The following is a 20,969-nucleotide window of genomic DNA, read 5'->3' as shown; positions in this document are numbered from 1 at the left end:
TTTTGAGTACATCTGTGGTCTTGGATCTGCTGACACAGCTTGCCTATGATGGAGCGCAAGCTTGGTTTAATCATCTTCTCACCCGCCTTTATAATGATTACTCTCATACTGTATGAAGACAGGTGTGGACATACTATGCACAATCAGCATTCCGGTCCCTGGTGCATTTATATTATGGCATGATACTAACTTAAGTCCCCCATACCACAGTCCTCAAAGCAAAAGTGAAGGTCTACAGTAAACAGTTGATATGATGTGCATTTACATGTATTAATCTTATTCTGATGTCCTCTGAATCCAGTGTTTTTTCCCCCCAGTGTTGCCCTGCAGCATGATATCCGAGATAACGCTGCCACATCTTTCTAAAGAATATACTGTATTCTGTAATTATCATAGCTTTGTAAATAAACAAATTGAAATTGATAGCTTGGGGAAGGCAGCAATCCCTATTTTATGTACCTATGTAGTCCAAAGTTTTCTCGAGTCAAATGTAAATCAGAATTTGGGAGATGAACATCACCATAATCTAACTTTGAATTTAAAAGACAAGGCCTTGCATGTCCCTACAGGCTTAGCAACAGATAGTCTAATGCAGTGGTTCTCAACCTTTTTGGGGTCCTGGACCCCCTGCGTATTTTTGATCTACCCTGAGGACCCCTCCACCTGATCTTGGGGGAGGGGGGTTGCAATTTGTAGAAACAGTAGAAACTGCATTTTAAATTGCATTATAGCATTTATTCACTCTTTGGGGCAAAACTAAGAGCTTTCAGTTGTAACTTAGATATAGTTAACAAAACAGAATTCTTATGCAGTAACTTTCAGATATATGTAACAACAGAATTTTTATGCAGTAACTTTTAACAATGCAAACGGGAACAAGATCTCTTATTAAAATACAATAAATTACACTTGTGAAACAGATGTAATTAGAGAAAAAAGTCCTGTTACCCTTTATAGTTTAGGTAGATAAAGGTCTGAGTCACATTTGAGTAAAATAATCCTATTTCTATAAATGTCATAGGATCTTTTTTGCAATTACACCACGGACCACTAGGGGTCCGCGGACCCCCAGTTGAGAAACACTGGTCTAATGTATGTGTGTTTATGAGTGTGTGTATTTGAACACAACACAAGATCTCATGTTGAACTTCTCATTTCATTTGCAGAATGACAAGTATTAGGAATGAAATGATGTAATTCATAAGTGGGGCATTTATCCTCTGCTGTGCACCACTCTTCATTCAAGAGGCACGAAATGCTGTTCAGTTTAATCGGGGCTGGTGATACAGATCAAGAGTTGTGGTAGTGGGGTGTAGTTTAGCCTCGGCTACAGGCAGAGAGGGCATGGGTCGCAGGGGAGCAGCCTCAGGTGTGCCAACTAACAGCGTCTTTCCACATTCTGCAGTGAAGCTGGGTCCCAGACTTACTCTCTGACACACATATGCACATAGGCAAGTGCAAGAAAAGGACATAGATGGACCGGAAAATTACAGAGATGGAGAGAAAGGACTCTGAAGCCATTGACCACCAGCCAGTGCAGTGGGAACAGATATTTAAACTCTGCAAGCAGAAGAGCAAATAAAAGAGCCTGTGTGTTTCACCAACCCTGTGTCCGTCCATCTCTAGACCCTCCCGAGGCATGAGCTTTGCTACAGTGATGGCCTGTACAGGTGCAAGAGACCCAAGGCCTGCAGGAGCTGGCTGCTCAGCAGGCAGAAGACCAGGATCTACTGAGGGAGCTGTTGTGCTCCCCTTTGTCTACCCACAGGGATGATTTGGAGGCTTGTCCATTTCACGTCCCTAGATCCCTCTCCCCAAGATGATAACCGCTGACGACCCTGAATCATTTTTGGACATGTTCAAAGGCACGGTGTAAGCATGCGGGGGGCCAGAGGAGGAATAGGCTGTGTGAGTTCTCCCCCTGCTCACCGGCGAAGCCTAAGCCACCGCGCACAGTCTACCGGTGTCCTCTCAGGGGGAATCCAGAGCTGTCAGGCAAGCTGTCCTAGACTGGGTGGGGCTCACACCAGATGGACATCGGCACCAGTTCAGGACGCTCAGTCTGGAGGATGCTGGCCACCCCTTTATCCTGGCGTAGCAGCTCCTGACACGGTGAGGTGGTGGCTAGTTATTTGCAGTGTGGGAGGTGCCCCAGGCCTCCATGGAGTTTTCCACTAGTTTACATTTAGGGAGTTATCATGGGAGAATTTGCTCCAGGCCCAGGAATGTATAACAGAGGAGCATGACTGCATCAATTTGCACCAGGAGAGAAAGTCCTTGTACTACTTCCAACATCCAGCTCCAAATTGCTCGCCAACTGACAAGGACCCTTTGTGGTCATATAAAAAGTGAAGGATGTCAACTATGAGGTTGTGCATAATGACAGGGGAGGTGCAACACTGATTTATCACCTCAATCTCCTAAAAGCATGGAAGATGGTCCCAGATTCTCTGGCCACAGTGGTATCAGAGAGAGATGAGTTGGAGGTACAAAAATCAAACAATCCTGCTTCCCTCCATTTTAAAAACCATCTCCGGCCCTGCCAGAAAGCTTAGGTTGCTGCATTGCAACAGTGTTTTGCTGATGTATTCTACCCCCTGCCAGGATGCACGAACCTCATACTGCATATCATAGTGACATCTCCAGGCGCGCACATCCATATCAGCTGCCCAAACACAAAAAGAAAATGGTTCGGGCAGTAGTCAAGGCAAGGCTGGAAATGGGCGCAATAAGAGTCTAGCTGTGACTGGTGTAGCCCCATCGACCATGTGCACAAGTCTGATGGGCCTATACGGTTCTGTGTGGGCTATCACAAGGTAAAATGATGTATCCAAATTCAACGCCTATCCAATGCTGAGGTTGATGAGCTCCTGGACCGGCTTGGCTCACTTTTTTTACAACACTGGATTGAACCAAGGACTACTGGCAGATTCCCTTGTCTCCAGAGTGAGGGGGGGGGGGAAATGGCTCTCTCTACACTGGACAGTTTGTACCAGTTCATGGCACTTCTGTTCGACGCTCCAGCCATATTTCAGTGCTTCATGGACCCGTTGCTGCAGCCACACGATGCATAAGCTGCCGCCTACTTGGATGATGTGATCATCCATAGTAGCAATTGGGAGCAGTATATGCAGCAGGTGGCAGCGGTGCTCAGCGGGGCTCACGGCCAACCTGAAGAAGTGCACAGTCAGGCAGCGGGAAGTACGGTATCTGGGGTACCACTTAGGCGGTGAGCTCCCAGATAGATAAGACTGCAGTGATCGCAGCCAGCTCAAGGCCTAAGACAAAGAAGCAGGTGAGGGAATTCCTGGGACTGGTTGGCTATTATAGACAGCTAGTCCCTGACCAACTTCACCCGAAAGGCTGCCTCAGATCCGGTCGAGTGGACACAGCAGTAAGTGAGTTTATTTATATAGCACCAAAGCAGTTAGATGTATTGAGAAATTTTCTGCTGTGTCAGGTAGTATGTCAAGGTGTGTAAGTGTGTCGAGTCCCAGGGTAGTCCAACCTTGGGGGTCGTCCTGGGTCATCCTCTGTGTGGAGTTTGCATACTCTGCCCATGTCTGCTTGGGTTTCCTCTGGGTGCTCTGGTTTCCTCCCACAGTCCAAAGACATGTAGGTCAGGTGAATCGGCCATGCTAAATTGTCCCTAGGTGTGTTTGTGTGTGGGCCCTGTGATGATCTGGTGGCCTGTCAAGGGCATCTCCCCACCAGTCTCCCAGTGACTGCTGGGATAGGCTCCAGCATCCCCATGACCCTGCGTAAGGATAAGCGGTTTGGATAATGAATGAATGAAAACTAAGTTACAAAGTGCTGTACAAGATACAGATAAAATAAACATACACATCTTCACAACCCCGAGAGCAGGATAAGCGGTTCAGATAATGGATGGATATAGTTATATACAGAAAAGTTAAAATTACAGCCCCGTTACATGGAAAGCAAGTCGGTAGAGATGGGTTTTGAGAAGTTTTTCAAAGCTGTTTACAGACTCAGCTGATCGAACAGAGGAAGGGGGCCCTTATGGCAAAAGCACAGTGTCAGATTGTGTTCCAGAGGGTTAAGCAAGCCCTCTGTGGGGAGCCACTGCTCCATACTCCTAGCTTATTTCTCCATTTTGTCTTGCAGACTAACACATTGGACAGAGGACTGGGGGCCATTTTGTCCCAAAAGGTGGGGGGGAGTTGACCACCTGGTGCTTTACATTAATGCAAGCTGGGAAAGGGAGAGGAAGTAAAGCACCGTAGAGAAGGAGTGCCTGGCCTTCAGATGGCTGATTGGCGCCCTCTGCTTCTACCCCTGGGGCACTCATTCACCCTCTGTTCAGATCATGCCCTTTTCCAATGGCTCCACCGCATCAAGGCTGCCAATACATGGATCACCCGTTGATATCTAGCCTTACATCCATTTAAGTTCCAGGTGGTCCATAGGCTGGGGACGCAAATGGTTCTGGCCGATTTCCTCTCTCGCTCAAGGGCGGGGGTCTGTCGGCCGGATGTTGCCTCGCCCTAAGTTGGGTGGTGGGGGTATGTGGTAGTGGGGTGTTGTTTAGCCTTGGCTGCAAGCGGAGAGGGAGGGGGCCATGAGGGAGCAGACAGAATAGTGAGGCTGATGGATGATCCACCTCAGGTGTGCAAACTAACAGCGTCTCTCTATATTATGCATGGTATCTGGGTCCAAGACCGATTCACTGACACACATATGCACGGAGGCAAGTGCAGGAAAAGGACAGAGACAGAAAGAAAGATTCTCCGAAAAGGACCGAGACAGAGAGAAAGGAGTCTCTGAAGCCGCTGAGCACCAGCCAGTGGAGTGGGAAAAGATATTTAATCTTTGTAAGTGGAGCTGCAAATAAAAGAGCCTGTGTGTTTTTCCAACCCTGTGTCCATCCTCCATCTCTAGACCCTCCAGTGGCACGAGCTTTGCCACAAGAGTCCAATATCAACACCCATATTATGGCTGTGAGAAAACTAGCAACAATTTAACATTTAACTTAGGTTAAATGAGCACTCAGTTTGCATTTATCAAACAGAATTGATTTTAAAATGATAATCCTGGGAGATGTACAGCAACAGGAAAGAATGCCTGAATCAACGTAATAGGCTTGGTGGAATCTTGTAGCTGAGCTTAGTAGCAGTTGTACCGCTTTTTGCCATCACAATCCCTAAACCACAGAAAACTGTGATTACATACTATATAGTTCCCAAACTACCACCTGTTCAAAATATCGTGGGGTCTTTTTTTGTTACTATGAACCTGCAATCAACAAGCAGAGAAATCTTTGATCACAGCTATTTTTGTCAAGCCACTTTTCATGTAATCAATATTTCCAATTAATTTGAATTCTATATCTTCAAGTTGTAATTTTGTTTTAGTGCTTTATTATAGATTCAACTTTAAATAATTACCTGTTTAATAAAGTGTCATAGATCATGAAACAACTTTTGTGCGTGGTGACTTTGCTGTCAACAGAACTCTTAAGTTTGTAATAGGAGGCAGGCCTAGCATTGACTGCATATTTTCAATGAGCAGCTGATGTTACGAGCTCTATTTTCTTGCTGGCGAAGGTCCAGCTGAGAAGCAAATGCAGGCTGATTGGCAATTTCCTAAGGCGCAAGGCGAATTTTTCCCGCCAGCACATTTCATAATTTTGTGGGTCGAAAGGAACTCACCTGCGCAAAGATAGGTGTGGTGGTGCAACTGGGGGTCTGCTAATGCAGATCTGTTGGTGCAGTACAATTCTGATATCAATTTTGCCTTGCAATTACACGTAAACTATGCTAGCTCAGACCAAGTCTGGGCTCAAACCAGGTGCAATGAGCTTCTGTTGTGTAGCAGCCTAGGTGATGATATTCAATTCAATTCAATACTTTTTTGCAGCCTCAGGGTCCATATCAGACAAAGACAAATAGGTAAAAGACAAACCCTAGACAATACACAGAGTAAGCACAATAAAATAACATAAATGGAGCAAATCAGTGTCTTATAAGAAGGCAGCTATACCAGTGGTCCCACTGCCGGGATTGGTAGCATGTAGCATTGAATCTTATATTAGTTAAACCCTTGATGATTACATTATCAGAGTCATTGAGCTGGCAAATAAATTTATACATGAGATTTCTTAGAAGAGCCTGAAAGGTACCGACTCCTGAAGCCACAAACATTTCACTTGCACAACACCGTCTTTTTAGTAGTATTCTCATTGCATCATTATAAGCTACTCAAAGCCTCTGTAAGCTTGCTTTTTTGTAGTTTGACCACAGGTGTGCAGTATAAAGAGGTGTACAATATGCTCTGAACAGAGACATCTTCACACTAACTCAACACATACCAAACTTGCGTGAGAACGTGTTTGCTTGTTCATACATCATGTGGCATTGCCTATAAACATCATCATCGTCTGTCTTTGTCCATTAATATAATGTTCAAGATATTTCACCTTATTATATACCACAAGATTATATCAGACAATTTGAAATCAAGAAATTTTAGATAATTGACCTCTTTGGTTCTGCAGATCATGGCAACACTCCTACTAGCATTGTATTTGATCTCATGCGCCACACCACACACAAGAACATACACTCACCGGCCACTTTATTAGGCACACCTGTCCAACTGCTCGTTAATGCAAATTTCTAATCAGCCAATCACATGGCAGTAACTCAATGCATTTAGGCATGTAGACATGGTCAAGATGATCTGCTGCAGTTCAAACCGAGCATCAGAATGGGAAGAAAGGTGATTTAAGTGACTTTGAACATGGCATGGTTGTTGGTGCCAGACGGGCTGGTCTGAGTATTTCAGAAACTGCTGATCTACTGGAATTTTCACGCACAACCATCTTTACAGAGTGAGCGGCAGTTCTGTGGGCGAAAATGCCTTGTTGATGCCAGAGGTCAGAGGAGAATGGCCAGACTGGTTCGAGCTGATAGAAAGGCAACAGTAACTCAAATAACCACTCATTACAACCGAGGTATGCAGAAGAGCATCTCTGAACGCACAACACGTCGAACCTTGAGGCAGATGGGCTACAGCAGCAGAAGACCACAACGGGTGCCACTCCTGTCAGCTAAGAACAGGAAACTGAGGCTACAATTCGCACAGGCTCACCAAAATTGGACAATAGAAGATTGGAAAAACGTTGCCTGGTCTGATGAGTCTCGATTTCTGCTGCGACATTCGGATGGTAGGGTCAGAATTTGGTATCAACAACATGAAAGCATGGATCCATCCTGCCTTGTATCAACGGTTCAGGCTGGTGGTGGTGGTGTAATGGTGTGGGGGATATTTTCTTGGCACACCTTGGGCCCCTTAGTACCAATTGAGCATCGTGTCAACGCCACAGCCTACCTGAGTATTGTTGCTGACCATGTCCATCCCTTTATGACCACAGTGTTCCCATCTTCTGATGGCTACTTCCAGCAGGATAACGCACCGTGTCATAAAGCTTGAATCATCTCAGACTGGTTTCTTGAACATGACAATGAGTTCACTGTACTCAAATGGCCTCCACAGTCACCAGATCTCAATCCAATAGAGCACCTTTGGGATGTGGTGGACCGGGAGATTCGCATCATGGATGTGCAGCCGACAAATCTGCAGCAACTGCGTGACGCTATCATGTCAATATGGACCAAACTCTCTGAGGAATGTTTCCAGTACCTTGTTGAATGTATGCCACGAAGGATTAAGGCAGTTCTGAAGGCAAAAGGGGGTCCAACCCGGTACTAGCAAGGTGTACCTAATAAAGTGGCCAGTGAGTGTATATCGAGGAGCTGCTGGAGACCAGCGCTACAGGGACTAAGGATGACAAGGTCATCTGCATACATAATATGGTTCACCAAGGTATTACCAATCATGCACCCAGTGTTACAGGCTTTCAACTGCTTGGCTGAAATGCTATTACCCCATTTTACTTGCATAGTCTGGTGGGCATACCAATAAGCAAGAATTCTCACAATGTATTTAGGCACCCCTCTTTGACTCAATTTAGCAAATAACTTTTTATGACTAACATGATCAAAAGCTTTAGAAGCATCAATAAAACACACAAGAACCGATGAGTTTTGGCCTCTATATTTGTTAATAATTTCCTTTAAGGCGTAAGTACATAAGTCAGAGCCATGTTTAGCTTTAAAACCAAACTGGTTATCTGTGGAGTTGATAAATTCATGCACTCTATCCAGCAGGATTTTTTCTATGACTTTTGACAGTATGCTGGCTAGAGCTATAGGCCTGTAGCTTTCTAGGCTGCATACTTTACCAGCTTTGTCCTTAATGACTGGCACTAACAGTGCCAGTCAGACCGATTTGTGGGAGTATCTATCCAAATGTGTTTTAATGGATGTTAGCCTATGCAATTCATCCCACTGAAATAAATCATTAAACCAACAGCAACAACTAACTAAATGCAACATTCTGAAATAGCGGCGTGCACTCAGTAGAGTGCAGATCTCCACCAGGCATACATATTTCCCCTTCTCTGGTGTTCGAACTTGATGACAAACAACCCCTTTTTTCGCCTACAGGGAAAAGGGAAATACACGCGCGCGCACACACACACACACACACACACACACACACACACACACACACACACACACACACAAAAACAGTGTTGTTCCTGCAATTACAAGACTTTAGCACAGCGCCCAAATTGATTGAACAGAAAATATGGAGAAAAAAAAAAGTTTCTAATATGCAACACTCCTTGGCGGACCCTCGCTCGAAAGTGATCAAGTCTTACATGAAATGACTGAGATCAGACCATCGTAATTTCAAAACCCTTATTAAAAGACATCAAATGTGTCTTGCCGTTCCGTTTTGCCCAGATGGCTGAAATTAAGGCCAGAAAGGTCCGTCTTGCCGTTCCGTTTGGCCCCGACGGCCATCGTAGCTTTCAGGATATAAAATGAAGGCAAAAAGCTGCCCTGCTGATTGACTTTCATTCAGAAAACAATGGTAGGAAAACACAGCTCAGCCATGGCCCATGTTTTATTGTAGCTACTGAGATGACTTCCAGCTATCAAGTCGATTTTCTTTGTATAGCCCAATATCATAAATTACAAATTTCCAGCTGTGACTGATTAACCCTACTCTTGAAATCGTATTTTATTGTGAAGTTTTAACATTGGGGACTAAGCACATCCACATGGCAGCGAGGTGAATAAGAGGATTTATTTTGTGCTCATCCAGTTTTCCTCCAGTTCTCCTCTGCTGAGATCAGCAGTGAATGATTTGCTGGCTTGCGAAATACAATCGACTTCATTTACTTTCAAGACTCATACCCGAATACACAATGTTTTGGTTTTGACACTATCACTGCCTGGTCTGATTCAACTGTAAATGGAAGTCACACATCTGTACGGTTGACTCAAAGCGGGTGGCGACGGAAAGCAGTGTTGGTTGAGTGAGTTAGAGAGTGAATGAGGAGAGGGAGCGACGATTGTGAGAAAAAACATTTTTTGAAGGTTTTTAATCACTGAAACCACGAGAGGTCCTTCATCATATAGTCATCAACTGTGAACAAAACATTTTAAGCCGATAGGTCCAGAAAATTGCGAGATTAGCCACGGACAGACAGACAGACACACACACACGCGACCAAATACATGATCCCCTCCAAAACTCAATATCTGGCTGTTGAGTTTGATGTGACTCAAAGACATTTTGCGTTAATCATGATATGTTGAAAATCAAACCTAACTTTACAAAGCGAATATCGGTCCGGTTCAGACAGACGTATCCACTAGTACAAACCATCTATACTAGAGCCTGACACCTGGTTGGGAATCTAGCTGGTCAGGGGATTCCCGCATGATTCCTGTAGGATGGAAGTCAATGTCAATATCAATCCCGTGAGTGGAACAGGATTGGAGTTTTTTTTTTTTTTACCGAGTCACAGGATTGAGACATGAATATCCATTCTCATGTCAGGCTATAGACTACAGTGTTCACCATCTATTTTTGTGGGCTTGTGCATGACGTGAGAACACTCAAGGCAATTTGTAAGTTATGTAATCCAGGCTGTTTAATAATGACCTTCTTGTGTGCTGCTTCAAATTACCTATATTTTGTTTCGTCACAATCTGTAGGAATGGAGCATTTAATTGGAAGAAAGCAGCAGAGCAGGGAAAGAATTTACTGCCGCCGGATGTCATACATGGAGTTAATGGAGGAATGGTGCAGAGACATTTTAATGGGCTTCCCTCTTCATCCATCATAAGAATGACAATATGCTGCCCCACAGTGCATTCAAAAAGTATGAGAGGCAACGATTCAGTCGGTGAACTTGAAGCTCACCACCTTATTATAATGTATTCATCCTTATTCAAACTCTTTTTCCAACTGAGCCACAGTTGTGCTTGTGTCTCTGGTCACCAAAATACCAAAAATATATTGGACACGCACACGTAAGCCAGCACGCCATGCTAGTACACAGTTTCACAAAGATAGAGCCCTCTATCGTATCTAAATAATATCCTGTTTAACACTGACATAGTGAAATAGATGCTTTTGCACCGCTTCAGACAGAGCTACGGTTAGCTCACCCGAATTATACCAACAACCCAGAAAAGCAAGCAAGGGGGAAAAATCCAGAAAAAAGAAAAGTAAACTGACACATCAGAAACCATTAAAAAAAAAACTTTTACCAAAAGATTGATTTGTTTGTGCACGTTAATGGTGACAGATCATGTCTCACATCTCCATCAGTGTCGTTTCTGTGAAATCCTGCTAAAATTGACTATACCAAGTGATGGAACACGAGGGAGAGGCTAAACAGTGATAATAGTGGCGAGGGTGCAGACATTTTTTTGCCAATTTTCTTACAATAAGAATTTTAATGTTAATGATAAAAAAAAGTCAATGTCTTACAACAGCATCTATTTTATGATGCACTCGCAAATATTTTTGGAGGTGTTTTGGCCCCCCCTTCACCCCCCTGAATCCACGCAGATGGTACAGCTAAATGTGAGACCAAACATCAGATTGTGAGTGAGTCAGATGCCAGTTTCATGAAGTGCTTCGCATCTAAAAAAAAAATACCATTATCGTTAAGGCCTGGAAGTTCATTATTAAATCAAAAATAATTTGCTTTTTCTTTATCTCTAAAGTAAAAGTTATCTTTTGAGAAAAGAAAGCGACCGGCGGATACCTACACTTTCACTTGCAAAACTGAAATCATATTGATACTTAGAGCCAAGACTCAGACCTGAGACGCATACCAAACCGTGACTTTTTTTTTTAAATCATTGCACGTACAGTACAATTACTATATTGTTACGATGCAGTCTTCGAACCCTATAAAAATAAAACATTGTGATGCGTACACAGGGACCTAACGCCCTTATCCACAAAGCTCAAAATTAACACACATTAAAAAAAAGAACATCCGTGTTGTGACTTGAAATCACTCATCTCGCTTCGCAACAGTATCCTTTCACAGTGAAAAGCATTTCTGACAGAGCTGGTCGCCAAAAGAAATGGCTGCTACGAAATGTGAGCTATTATCAATTGAAGCCATTTTGAATTGCACTGAGATTTCTGCAATTTTCAGTCTTTTTTTATGAAACGATGAGAATGGATCAAAAGTGACATTGTCCTGACCTTTTGGTGCTGAACATCTTGGCAGCGTCTTCTCTTTTCTACTCAGAGGCTTCGGGAGGTTGAGGTTGAGCTTTCAAATCTGTGGAATGGACACACATGTACACATCAAATCTGTGGAATGGACGCATGCACGCACGCGCGCGCGCACACACACACACACACACACACACACACACACACACACACACACACACACACACACACACACACACACAGGAAAGGGGACAGATGGACATAATGCAAGTTTTTCAGCATTACAGAAGCCTATTGCCTTCAAGATGCAAGGATAATGTGGTAATGCGGACCTTGACAATCTCCATTAGCCAGTCTCTGACTGAGCAATTCAAATAAACCAGGCACCGGGGGGGAAACAAAAAGCGGAGTGTAACACAGCCAACATGAAACACAATGCAAACAAGCAATTCAATTATTTACTTTACCTCGATACCCAGTAATATGGAACACAACACTTTGAACACGGTGGGGAATTAATAATATGGTAAGCATCAGAGCAGGGAGGACTTAATCAATTAGAATGCAATTAAACCAAGGGGACTATATCTGCGTGTGTAGGCAAACCTGCCATGTAGGTCATTAGCCGGCATAGACTATGAATAGTTAAATTCCAAAAATGGATCTCTCTCTACTCCTGTGCTATACCTATCAGCTGTATAATGGTGGAGAGTTAGCCTCTGCTCTTTCATGTGAAGGTTATCAGCAACTGTGGAGGAGGGCCCTGCAGAAAAATAAGATCGGGTTCAATAATTAATGCAGAGGTCTACTCAGGCCTTACTTCTCACCCTCTCCTGACTGTAATGAGATGAGTGGAGGGCCAAAGGGAGAGGAGGGAAAAGGAGAACGGGGTGATTAAAACTGCTGGGGAGGTCCTGGCTGGCATGTTAAGAAGCAGCCATGTACACACACACACACACACACTGCCAACACACCTGCAGAGATTCTCACTCTCGCACATCATTTCATACACAACACCTAGAGCATGGCAGTGTGGTACCTCCCATCAAAATACGAGGGCCACAGGAAAACTGAATTAGCAGACAAAGCATAAAATATGAACATGCGGTTTGATGCAAGTAACATGATTACTTTAGCCGACATGGAACCCACAGGGGGTTAAATGTCACTCACTACTACAATTATTCTAAAGCAGTGAGCTATGCATTTTATTTTGCAGTATAACAAACGCTTGATAACATGGTAAACTGGATTAAACAAACCTTCCAGACAATGTTAAAGCCCATTTACATGTACAAAGAACAACACTGAGAGGTCAAAGGTCATAGCTGTCAGTTGAAATAGGATGTTGCCAGCTTCGGGCTCTGTCAAAATTACCAAACGCTCAACTTTAACTCTGTGCAGAAGAGGCTGTGATAGAGGTTGACATTTTTATGCACACACATTTAAATCATTTGACAGAGGAAGAAAAGGCAGATGTCTTTAGCACTGTATGTGTATGCAGCTAGTATGTCAGGGAAAAAAAATACAAAATCTAATAAAAAGTTGTAGGTAACTGCACAGAGAGAAAAAAAAAATCAGGTTATGCTGCAATATCTAATTTCATGAAGCGAACGGTTTCTCTAATCTGAGGGAAAATTTAGTGCCCAGGGAGCTTAACGGTACAATTTCAAAAGTCATCCAATTTCCATTTCCATTCCCTTGAAAATGTGACATCCTCCCATTCGTCACAGTGTTGCGGGGCTTGAAAAATATTAGACAGTTCCTCACCAAAGCCAGCGCTTGCCTCAGACAATATATAAATAAACGGACCCTCCGGATTTCAAAAGGGCTGTAGCAAACAAAAATAACCAGAAATACATCTGAACACAATTTTGAGATTCAATTTATATATGCAGCTTCACCTGCCTGGGGTGGGGGGGTGGGGGTTAAATACGAACCAGAGTTCATGTTTCAAGCAACATATAGTAAACGAAAGGATAATCTATAACCAGTGGGAAAACAAGAAGAAGAGCAAGAGACAGACGAGGGGAATAAAAAAAAAAAATCAATCTAAATGGAGCTTGAATCCCAAATGATGAATAGGACCCAACAATTGTCACTGGGGTATAAAATACAATCTAATGTGCGTGTGGCTCATGATTTTTAAGACACATTTTGTCTAGCTTTGCTATTGACTGTGCAAACACCTACACTGAAGCTGGATACCGGTCCGCCCATTCAGCTCCCCGGTGAATGAGTGAGTGATCTGGGATTCTACCTCTGTGGCAAAAGAAGCTTGTTTGAGGGAGTTTTTGCTGCCGAGCTTCATTAACCCAGCCTTGTGTTTAGGCTTAATTGTCTCTAGACCAGCAGAGCATCCTGACAAACAATATCAGCATCCAAGCATGTAATGGACTGAGGCAAATTCCTCAGACAGGCAGGGGGACGGCAGGTATTACCGTTGCGCAAGTCCGCACGTCTGCTGAGAGCTCCTGAGCGTGAATAACAATGTCACAGGGGTTGTGCTCAGTTTAACGTAGACCCACTTTGAGCTTATAGGGCTGATGGAGCTATTTGACACAAAACAAGAGACAAAGTAAGCCTGGATCCAGCGTTATAATCATTGCAACCATCTGCAAACAACAATTCCACCAACCACTAAAACAAGCAAAAGACGTCACCAGTTGAGAGAGAACAACTCTTCACATTATAGACAATATACAGTCTTTTTTTTTTTTGGCTTTTCCCTCCCCAACTGTATTTGGCCAAATACTCCACTCTTCCCGAGCCATCCCGGTCACTGCTCCACCACCTCTGCCGATCCGGGGAGGGCTGCAGACTACCGCATGCCTCCTCCATACATGTGGAGTCACCAGCTGCTTCTTTTCACCTGACAGTGAGGAGTTTCGCCAGGGAGGCGTAGCACATGGGAGGATTACGCTATTCCCCCCAGGTCCCCCTACCCCCTGAACAAGTGCCCCGACTGACCAGAGGAGGCGCTAGTGTAGCAACCAGGACACATACCCACATCCGGCTTCTCACCCACAGACACGGCCAATTGTGTATGTAGGGACACCTGACCAAGCCAGAGGTAACACGGGGATTCAAACCGGCAATCCCCATGTTGCTAGGCAACGGAATAGACCACCATGCCACCTGGACGCCTGTAAATCAATACTGTCTCTAGATATGAATTTCACTTAAACATGCTAAGACTTTCTGAATAGCTGACAAAACTGTCAAAGGCGAATTAAGATGTCAGCAGTGGCTACCCTTGGATGGTATCCAATATGTGAACGGGAGAAGTGGAGTATTGATCAGAAAGCAGGGTTAGCTGGCCCAGCATACACCTAGTCATCAACAGTCACTGAATTAGTTACAGTAAGAGCAAAAGCACAGTCTTTACAAACCATGTATAGGGGCTGTGGCTAAATACATATTTTTGTAAAAGCCTTTCAGCCTCGGAAATTTCTTGTACAAGTTCATACAGTACAAAGAATCAAAATACAAGATTTAGATACAGATGGGTGACAAAAGGAAAACCCAACACAAAGTGTCTTAGTAAGGTGTTGGGCCACCATGAGCCTCCAGAACAGCTTCAATTCTCCTCATCATAGACTAGACAAGTCTCTCTACTCTACTGGAGGGAAGAACACCATGCTTCCAGAAGATATTCCCTCATTTGGTGTTTTGATGATGGTGGTGGAGAGTGCCGTCTAACATGTCGGTCCAAAATCTCCCATAGGTGTTCAACTGAGTTGAGATCTGGTGACTGTTAAGGCCATAGCATATGATTTACATCATGTTAATACTCATCAAACCATTCAGTGACCCAGGGGGCCCTGTGGATGGGATCACTGTCATCCTGGAAGAGACCACTCCCATCAGGTAAAGGTGGGATGATTCACAAATCTCACACTTCGGTACGTCTCACGATTCCGGGCTCACAATTTCGATTTCATACGATACAGTGGATGCCTTGGTAAGTAAGAGACAAAACACCATTGCAGTTCTCTATTTTTCATTTATCTTAAGAATTAGGCCCAACATTTTGGTATTATCAATGCACGTATTCAAACGTAATGCAAGTGCAAAAGTTCTAACAAAATGTTGTGCCATCTTTTCTTGTTTTGTAACAGATTTGCTTTAATAAACCATTATAACATCTGTCAAGACGCCAAAATCCTTCACATTCTTTTTGATGGTCTTATGCATCACAGCTGAATACATGGCAGCCTGATACTCCACGTACCTTTCCAACATGTCATACTACACTGTGTTCCATCTGGTTACAACATCATGTATGTAGTATTAGATTGTGGTTAGCAATTCCTAACATGCCCTGCTTGGTTTTCAACACATGTGCAGCTAAGGTACTACGATGGAAGAATGAAACCACCTGTCTAATCTTCCCAAGTAACCAGGATACTTGATTGAGGGAGATGGCAGTTTTTGCAGCAAGATTGCGGATGTGGGCAAAACACCCAATCTGTGATCCCAACCCAGCTGCTCCCTCGTACCATCGATGGTACCACTAGGTACCATCCTGATGGCATCAGGATAGAGCTGTTTCATCATAGGATAAAGGTGAGCACTCAGAATAATGTTGTGTTGAACTGCAGTGACCCTTCCCCCTAAGGGAACAAGTGGACCTAATCCATGTCAGGAAAATGCCCCCCGCAGCATAACAGAGACCCCAGACCCCCTCACTGTAGGGTTCAGGCATTCAGGGTTTTCCTTTGTCACCCATTCTGTAGGTTGCTACTACATTATTAGTACATGAAATGACAAAAGAAAAAGGCACAAGAAACACGGAGGAACATCATTTCCCCACATCACCTGTTTATGAATTTCCCACCTGCAGTGGCACTTCTTTCAGGGAGTGGACTGCTGCAGTGATATGACTCATCCGCTTCTCTCCTCTCCTCTTCCCCGTTTGTCCCACTCATTGTCTACACCTCACCATTGTTAAACATCTCTCCCCTCCAGCCCCTCATCTCTACTTCTTCCCTATTTCATTTCCTTGGCTGAGTCTGGCGGCACACAAAGCCTGATTACAGTATATTTCCTGAACTAATAGGGGTCACATTAGCCTAGCAGGAAACACAATGCTATTATGGAAATGCTTAGTCAATTACTGAGCAACGAGTAAACATCCTCACTGTCATCTTTGACTCTCATATTTATGTTCTCCCTGGTGGCAGCAATGCACAGCTATCTCCTCAGGGACATCTTATACGTCTCTCCCGGAGGACCATTGCAATATGCCTGAGGTCAATTGCATCATTGTTTGGTTGCTCTGGATAAGAGCATCTGACAGCCAAATGAGAAATCGTTATGTAAATTTTGTCACTGTGGGTGATTTTTCAGACCAAAAACATCCCGTTGCTTGAAAATTACTATCATTTGTACGATAACTTTTAACTCTTTGGGTATTCAACTTTTCTAAATTCCTTTTCAGCTGTACCCGTTAAGCACGTGAAGTTATGATAGTTACAATTAAATATGTTTTGAGAAACACTGCAATGAGCTGCTCATATTGTACTTCGTCCCATCTCACCACAGAAATGTACAAAATTGCACGCAGCCCTCATTACAGCTCATTCTAGCCTGAGTCATAACAGCCATATCTTTGTCAAATGGCACAGCACCTTGGGTAATATTATTGCCACAGTTTTTGCTTATGGGAACGTCTCAGCAATGAGATTTAAATATGGAAGATGATAAATGTTCCCTGGATTAGAAATTCTACTAAACAATATGAAACCAATGACTGAGTTTAAAATGTTTATGTTAAAATATCTGAACTCAGTCCAGTAATGAGTAGAAATAAACTGTAGCAAGTGGTACTTGCTAAGTGTGCATTCTGCAAAAGGAACGGCAAGAGAGCAAACCCTTTAAAACCACCATAAAAAGTGTGAGAGAAATCATAAACGATGGGATGGCTATAACAACAGAACATGCTTTTAATCAGCGCCCCTCCATGAGGAAGCATATTTTACGATGATGGCATAATTTCTCCAAGCTTCAAGACCCATTCGTAGGATGCCGTGTGTGTAGTACATAACATCTATAAGAAATGAAGCAGGGCGTGCGGGTAGCGTAGCAGTCTATTCCGTTGCCTCCCAACACAGGGATCGCCGGTTCGAATCCTTGTGTTATCTCCAGCTTGGTTGGGCGTTCCGATCAGCAGAGGGGGTGGAACAGCGACTGGGATGGCACGGAAGAGTGAGGTAATTGGCCAGATACAATTGGGGAGAAAAAAAGAGCGAATGAAAAAAAAAAAAGGAAAGAAAAAGAATTGAAGCTTTGGTGGGTTTCTTTAGCTATTCTAAGCCAATGGGCTGTTTAAAATGTACTTGTAAAGCAAGAGACTTCAAAAGGAAACACCTGCCCTTACCAAGCTTGATTGTAAAATATTACAGCACGTCATTAATGATCACACCTACGCAGCATTAAAAAGTGAAGGCGTGCCAAGAATAAAGATCACATACAGTCTCAAAACTATGTTCGCTGTGTACCTAAAATAAACCCTCTGCTTTCCTGGGATGGTCTATTTCTGTCAAAGTTTCCAAGGTTTTTATGTGCGTTGTTGTCTTCAGATGAAAGATGAGGATGCCAGTGGGGGGGGGGGGGGATAAAGCCTCAGTTTTTTTGCAGAGAAGCTCTTGGCAAGGTACGTACCAACACTGGAACAACGTCACTTTGAATTAAAGATATGTATGCAGTCAGGTTGAGGACTGCTCCCTGCTGAGTCATTTCACTGAATAACATTAGGCTGACGGAGACAAATGCACACCGAAGGTAAAACAAAAACGACTGGATTCCCGTGCTTTATTTCAGCCCGTATTTGAACAACGGCCAAAACAGGAGCCAGAGGCAATGTTCATCGCATTTAAATGATGGGGCCAAATTATACTGCGGCGTTGCTGACAGCATCAGCTCCGTCCCATCAACTTTTTTTTGGGGGGGGGGGGGTTTCTCCCCGTCCAATTACCCCACTCTTCCAAGCCATCCCGGTCGCTGCTCTGGTGGTTGCTGCTCTGCCGATCCAGGGAGGGCTGCAGACTGCCACGTCTCCTCCAATACACGTAGAGTCACCAGCCACTTCTTTTCACCTGACAGTGCGGCGTTTCGCCAGGGGGACGTAGCGCGTGGAAGGATTACACTATTGCCCCCCCCCCAATTCCCCCTCCCTGACCAGAGGAGGCGCTAGTGTAGTGACCAGGACACATACCCACATCTGGCTTCCCACCCGCAGACACGGCCAATTGTGTCAGTAGGGACGCCCGACCAAGCCGGCGGTAACGCGGGGATTCGAACTGGCAATCTCCACGTTGGTAGGCAACAGAATATACCGTCTCATCAACTTCTGTGAAGCAGAGCGTTGATCTACGTCAGCTGGTTATCATATTATCATCGCTATGTTTGCAGGGAGCAAATGCTATGGAAACGTGCCCAGGTGGCTAGTTCGATATTCAGTGTTGATATTGCATCAAAAAGTGTTATTCGGTCATCATTTGCCGCTTGCTTTGATTTATCACAAACGACTGCCTCGTAACGGTGCGAAAGCAATGGGAGAGAGAAGACACACTAATATCCACCGCTCTCGGTGCAAATCAAGGGAAGCAGGGTTAAACACTTTACCACGTACTTTCCCTGTGATCATCATCACGGGACATGTGGACCAGAGTGGGGGAGCGGAGGAGGGTGGTTAGCTGGTCTGCTGCGAGGAGGAGGGGAAGACAGAGGGGGTCAATGGGCTGGGTTCCTGTGGCTTAGCATGGCAAATCCTCTGTAATCCTCCAACCCGTCCCATGATGCTGTTTACCGTTTGTAGGTAAGGTTATTATGAATCCAGACCGTTTCCCCACTACTATCAAGTAGGCTATAACCTAAAGCTGCAAGCCATTTCTTTCCATTGTTTACACATCGTTTATTATGGAGCACACTGGTGGAGGGAAATTATTCCTCTGTAAGTATCTTGCGAGATAAGCACAGTTAGATGGTGACACCAGAAAGAGAGCCCGACAGAAGAGATAAAAATGACTCAGAAAGGACAGAGATAACACGTCAACCTTCTGTGTATTTTAAATAGATAGACCTTGAGGCCTGCACACAGTGAATCAGTAAGGCATCAACTGAGTTAGCACAGTTGATATGGGATCACAGGTTACGTCTGATAGACGTAACCTGTAGTTGTTTTTTGCAAACTGAAACAAAATATTCAATGCAAAGTTTAGAAGCTACTGGGTTGTACAGGATGTATAAATATAAGAGTAATGACTGATCTATTAGTTAGATAACGTTTTTAAGCCGAGTTCCTGGTATCACAACAGAGGGCAACAAATCACTGAGTATGTCTCAGAGCCCATTGCCATCTCTCAGGCAAATACTTGGTAACCGAATACAATGATGCCCCCAAACAAAATTTAGAGGTCTTGAATTAAAAATATTAATAACAACAACAGCTGAAAAAAAAGTTACTGACTAAATCTCTTAATCTACTTCACATCACATCACATATACACAGCCACTGGTCAGTGTCAGGGACCATTTGTTTACCCTGTTCTAATAGAATATCAGTTAAATGAGAATTTCAGCTCTAGATCATAAACCTATAACTTTTTTTTTTTTTTGGGATTTTCATCACTCACAGAACATTGCTAACATACACTAATGAGCCAAAACATTATGACCACCTGCCTAATGTGCTGTTGGCCGACCCGCCGAGGCTTGGACTCTACAAGACCCTGAAGGTGTGCTGTGGTATCTGGCACAGAAACATTAGGAGCAGACCTTTCCACCGTGGACCGGACCTGTCGGTCCAGCACATCCCACAGACACTCAATCGGACTGAGATCTGGTGAATTCAATGACAGTCGATGAGCGCCCAACACCTTGTTGTTTGTTTACACTTTGTCCCTCCTCAGACCACTGTTGGTAGGTGCTCACCACTGCTGACCGGGAGCACCCCACTAGCTTTGCCGTTTCAGAGATGCTCTGACCCAGTCATCTGGCCATAATAATTTGGCCCTAGTCATAGTCGCGCAGGTCTTCACTCCTGCCCAGTTCTCCTGCATCCCACATGTTGACTACTAGAACTGATTGTTCGCTTACCATCTAATCTACCCAGACCTTGACATGTGCCCTTGTTTGGAGATGATCAGCACTATTCCTTTCACTTGTGAGTCGTCATAATGTTTTGGCTCATCAGTGTAAATTAGGTAAACAGCACAGAAAATCCTGTTATCAATTATGGTGTTTTCCCCTAACAAATAGGAAATCTGACAGGGAATCTTTTATAACAATTTCTAAAGCATGCGATGTTGGAAAAAGTTCTGCGTCTTTTCACGTAATCTTAAAAATGTGGCATTAATAAACCTAGCTTTGTTTGCACGCAA

The 20,969-nt window shown here is 43.9% G+C and overlaps 1 protein-coding gene across 3 annotated transcripts in view; it reads right to left on the bottom strand.

Moving 5' to 3' along the window:
* oxr1a (oxidation resistance 1a) overlaps positions 1-20,969 on the bottom strand; it is a 242,236-nt gene that overhangs the window by 218,641 nt on the left and 2,626 nt on the right. For all 3 annotated transcript variants that reach the window (XM_056285873.1, XM_056285875.1, XM_056285876.1), the window contains exon 2: positions 11,611-11,689. In XM_056285873.1, the coding sequence (XP_056141848.1) occupies positions 11,611-11,627 (17 nt within the window). In that variant the 5' untranslated portion in view covers positions 11,628-11,689. The remainder of the gene's footprint in view (positions 1-11,610; positions 11,690-20,969) is intronic.

This window comes from Lampris incognitus, chromosome 9 (assembly GCF_029633865.1).
Source record: "Lampris incognitus isolate fLamInc1 chromosome 9, fLamInc1.hap2, whole genome shotgun sequence".
In the NCBI taxonomy this organism is placed as follows: Eukaryota; Metazoa; Chordata; class Actinopteri; order Lampriformes; family Lampridae; genus Lampris; species Lampris incognitus.
Note: the sequence above shows the minus strand (reverse complement) of the source record. Positions and strands in the feature narration are given on the sequence as shown.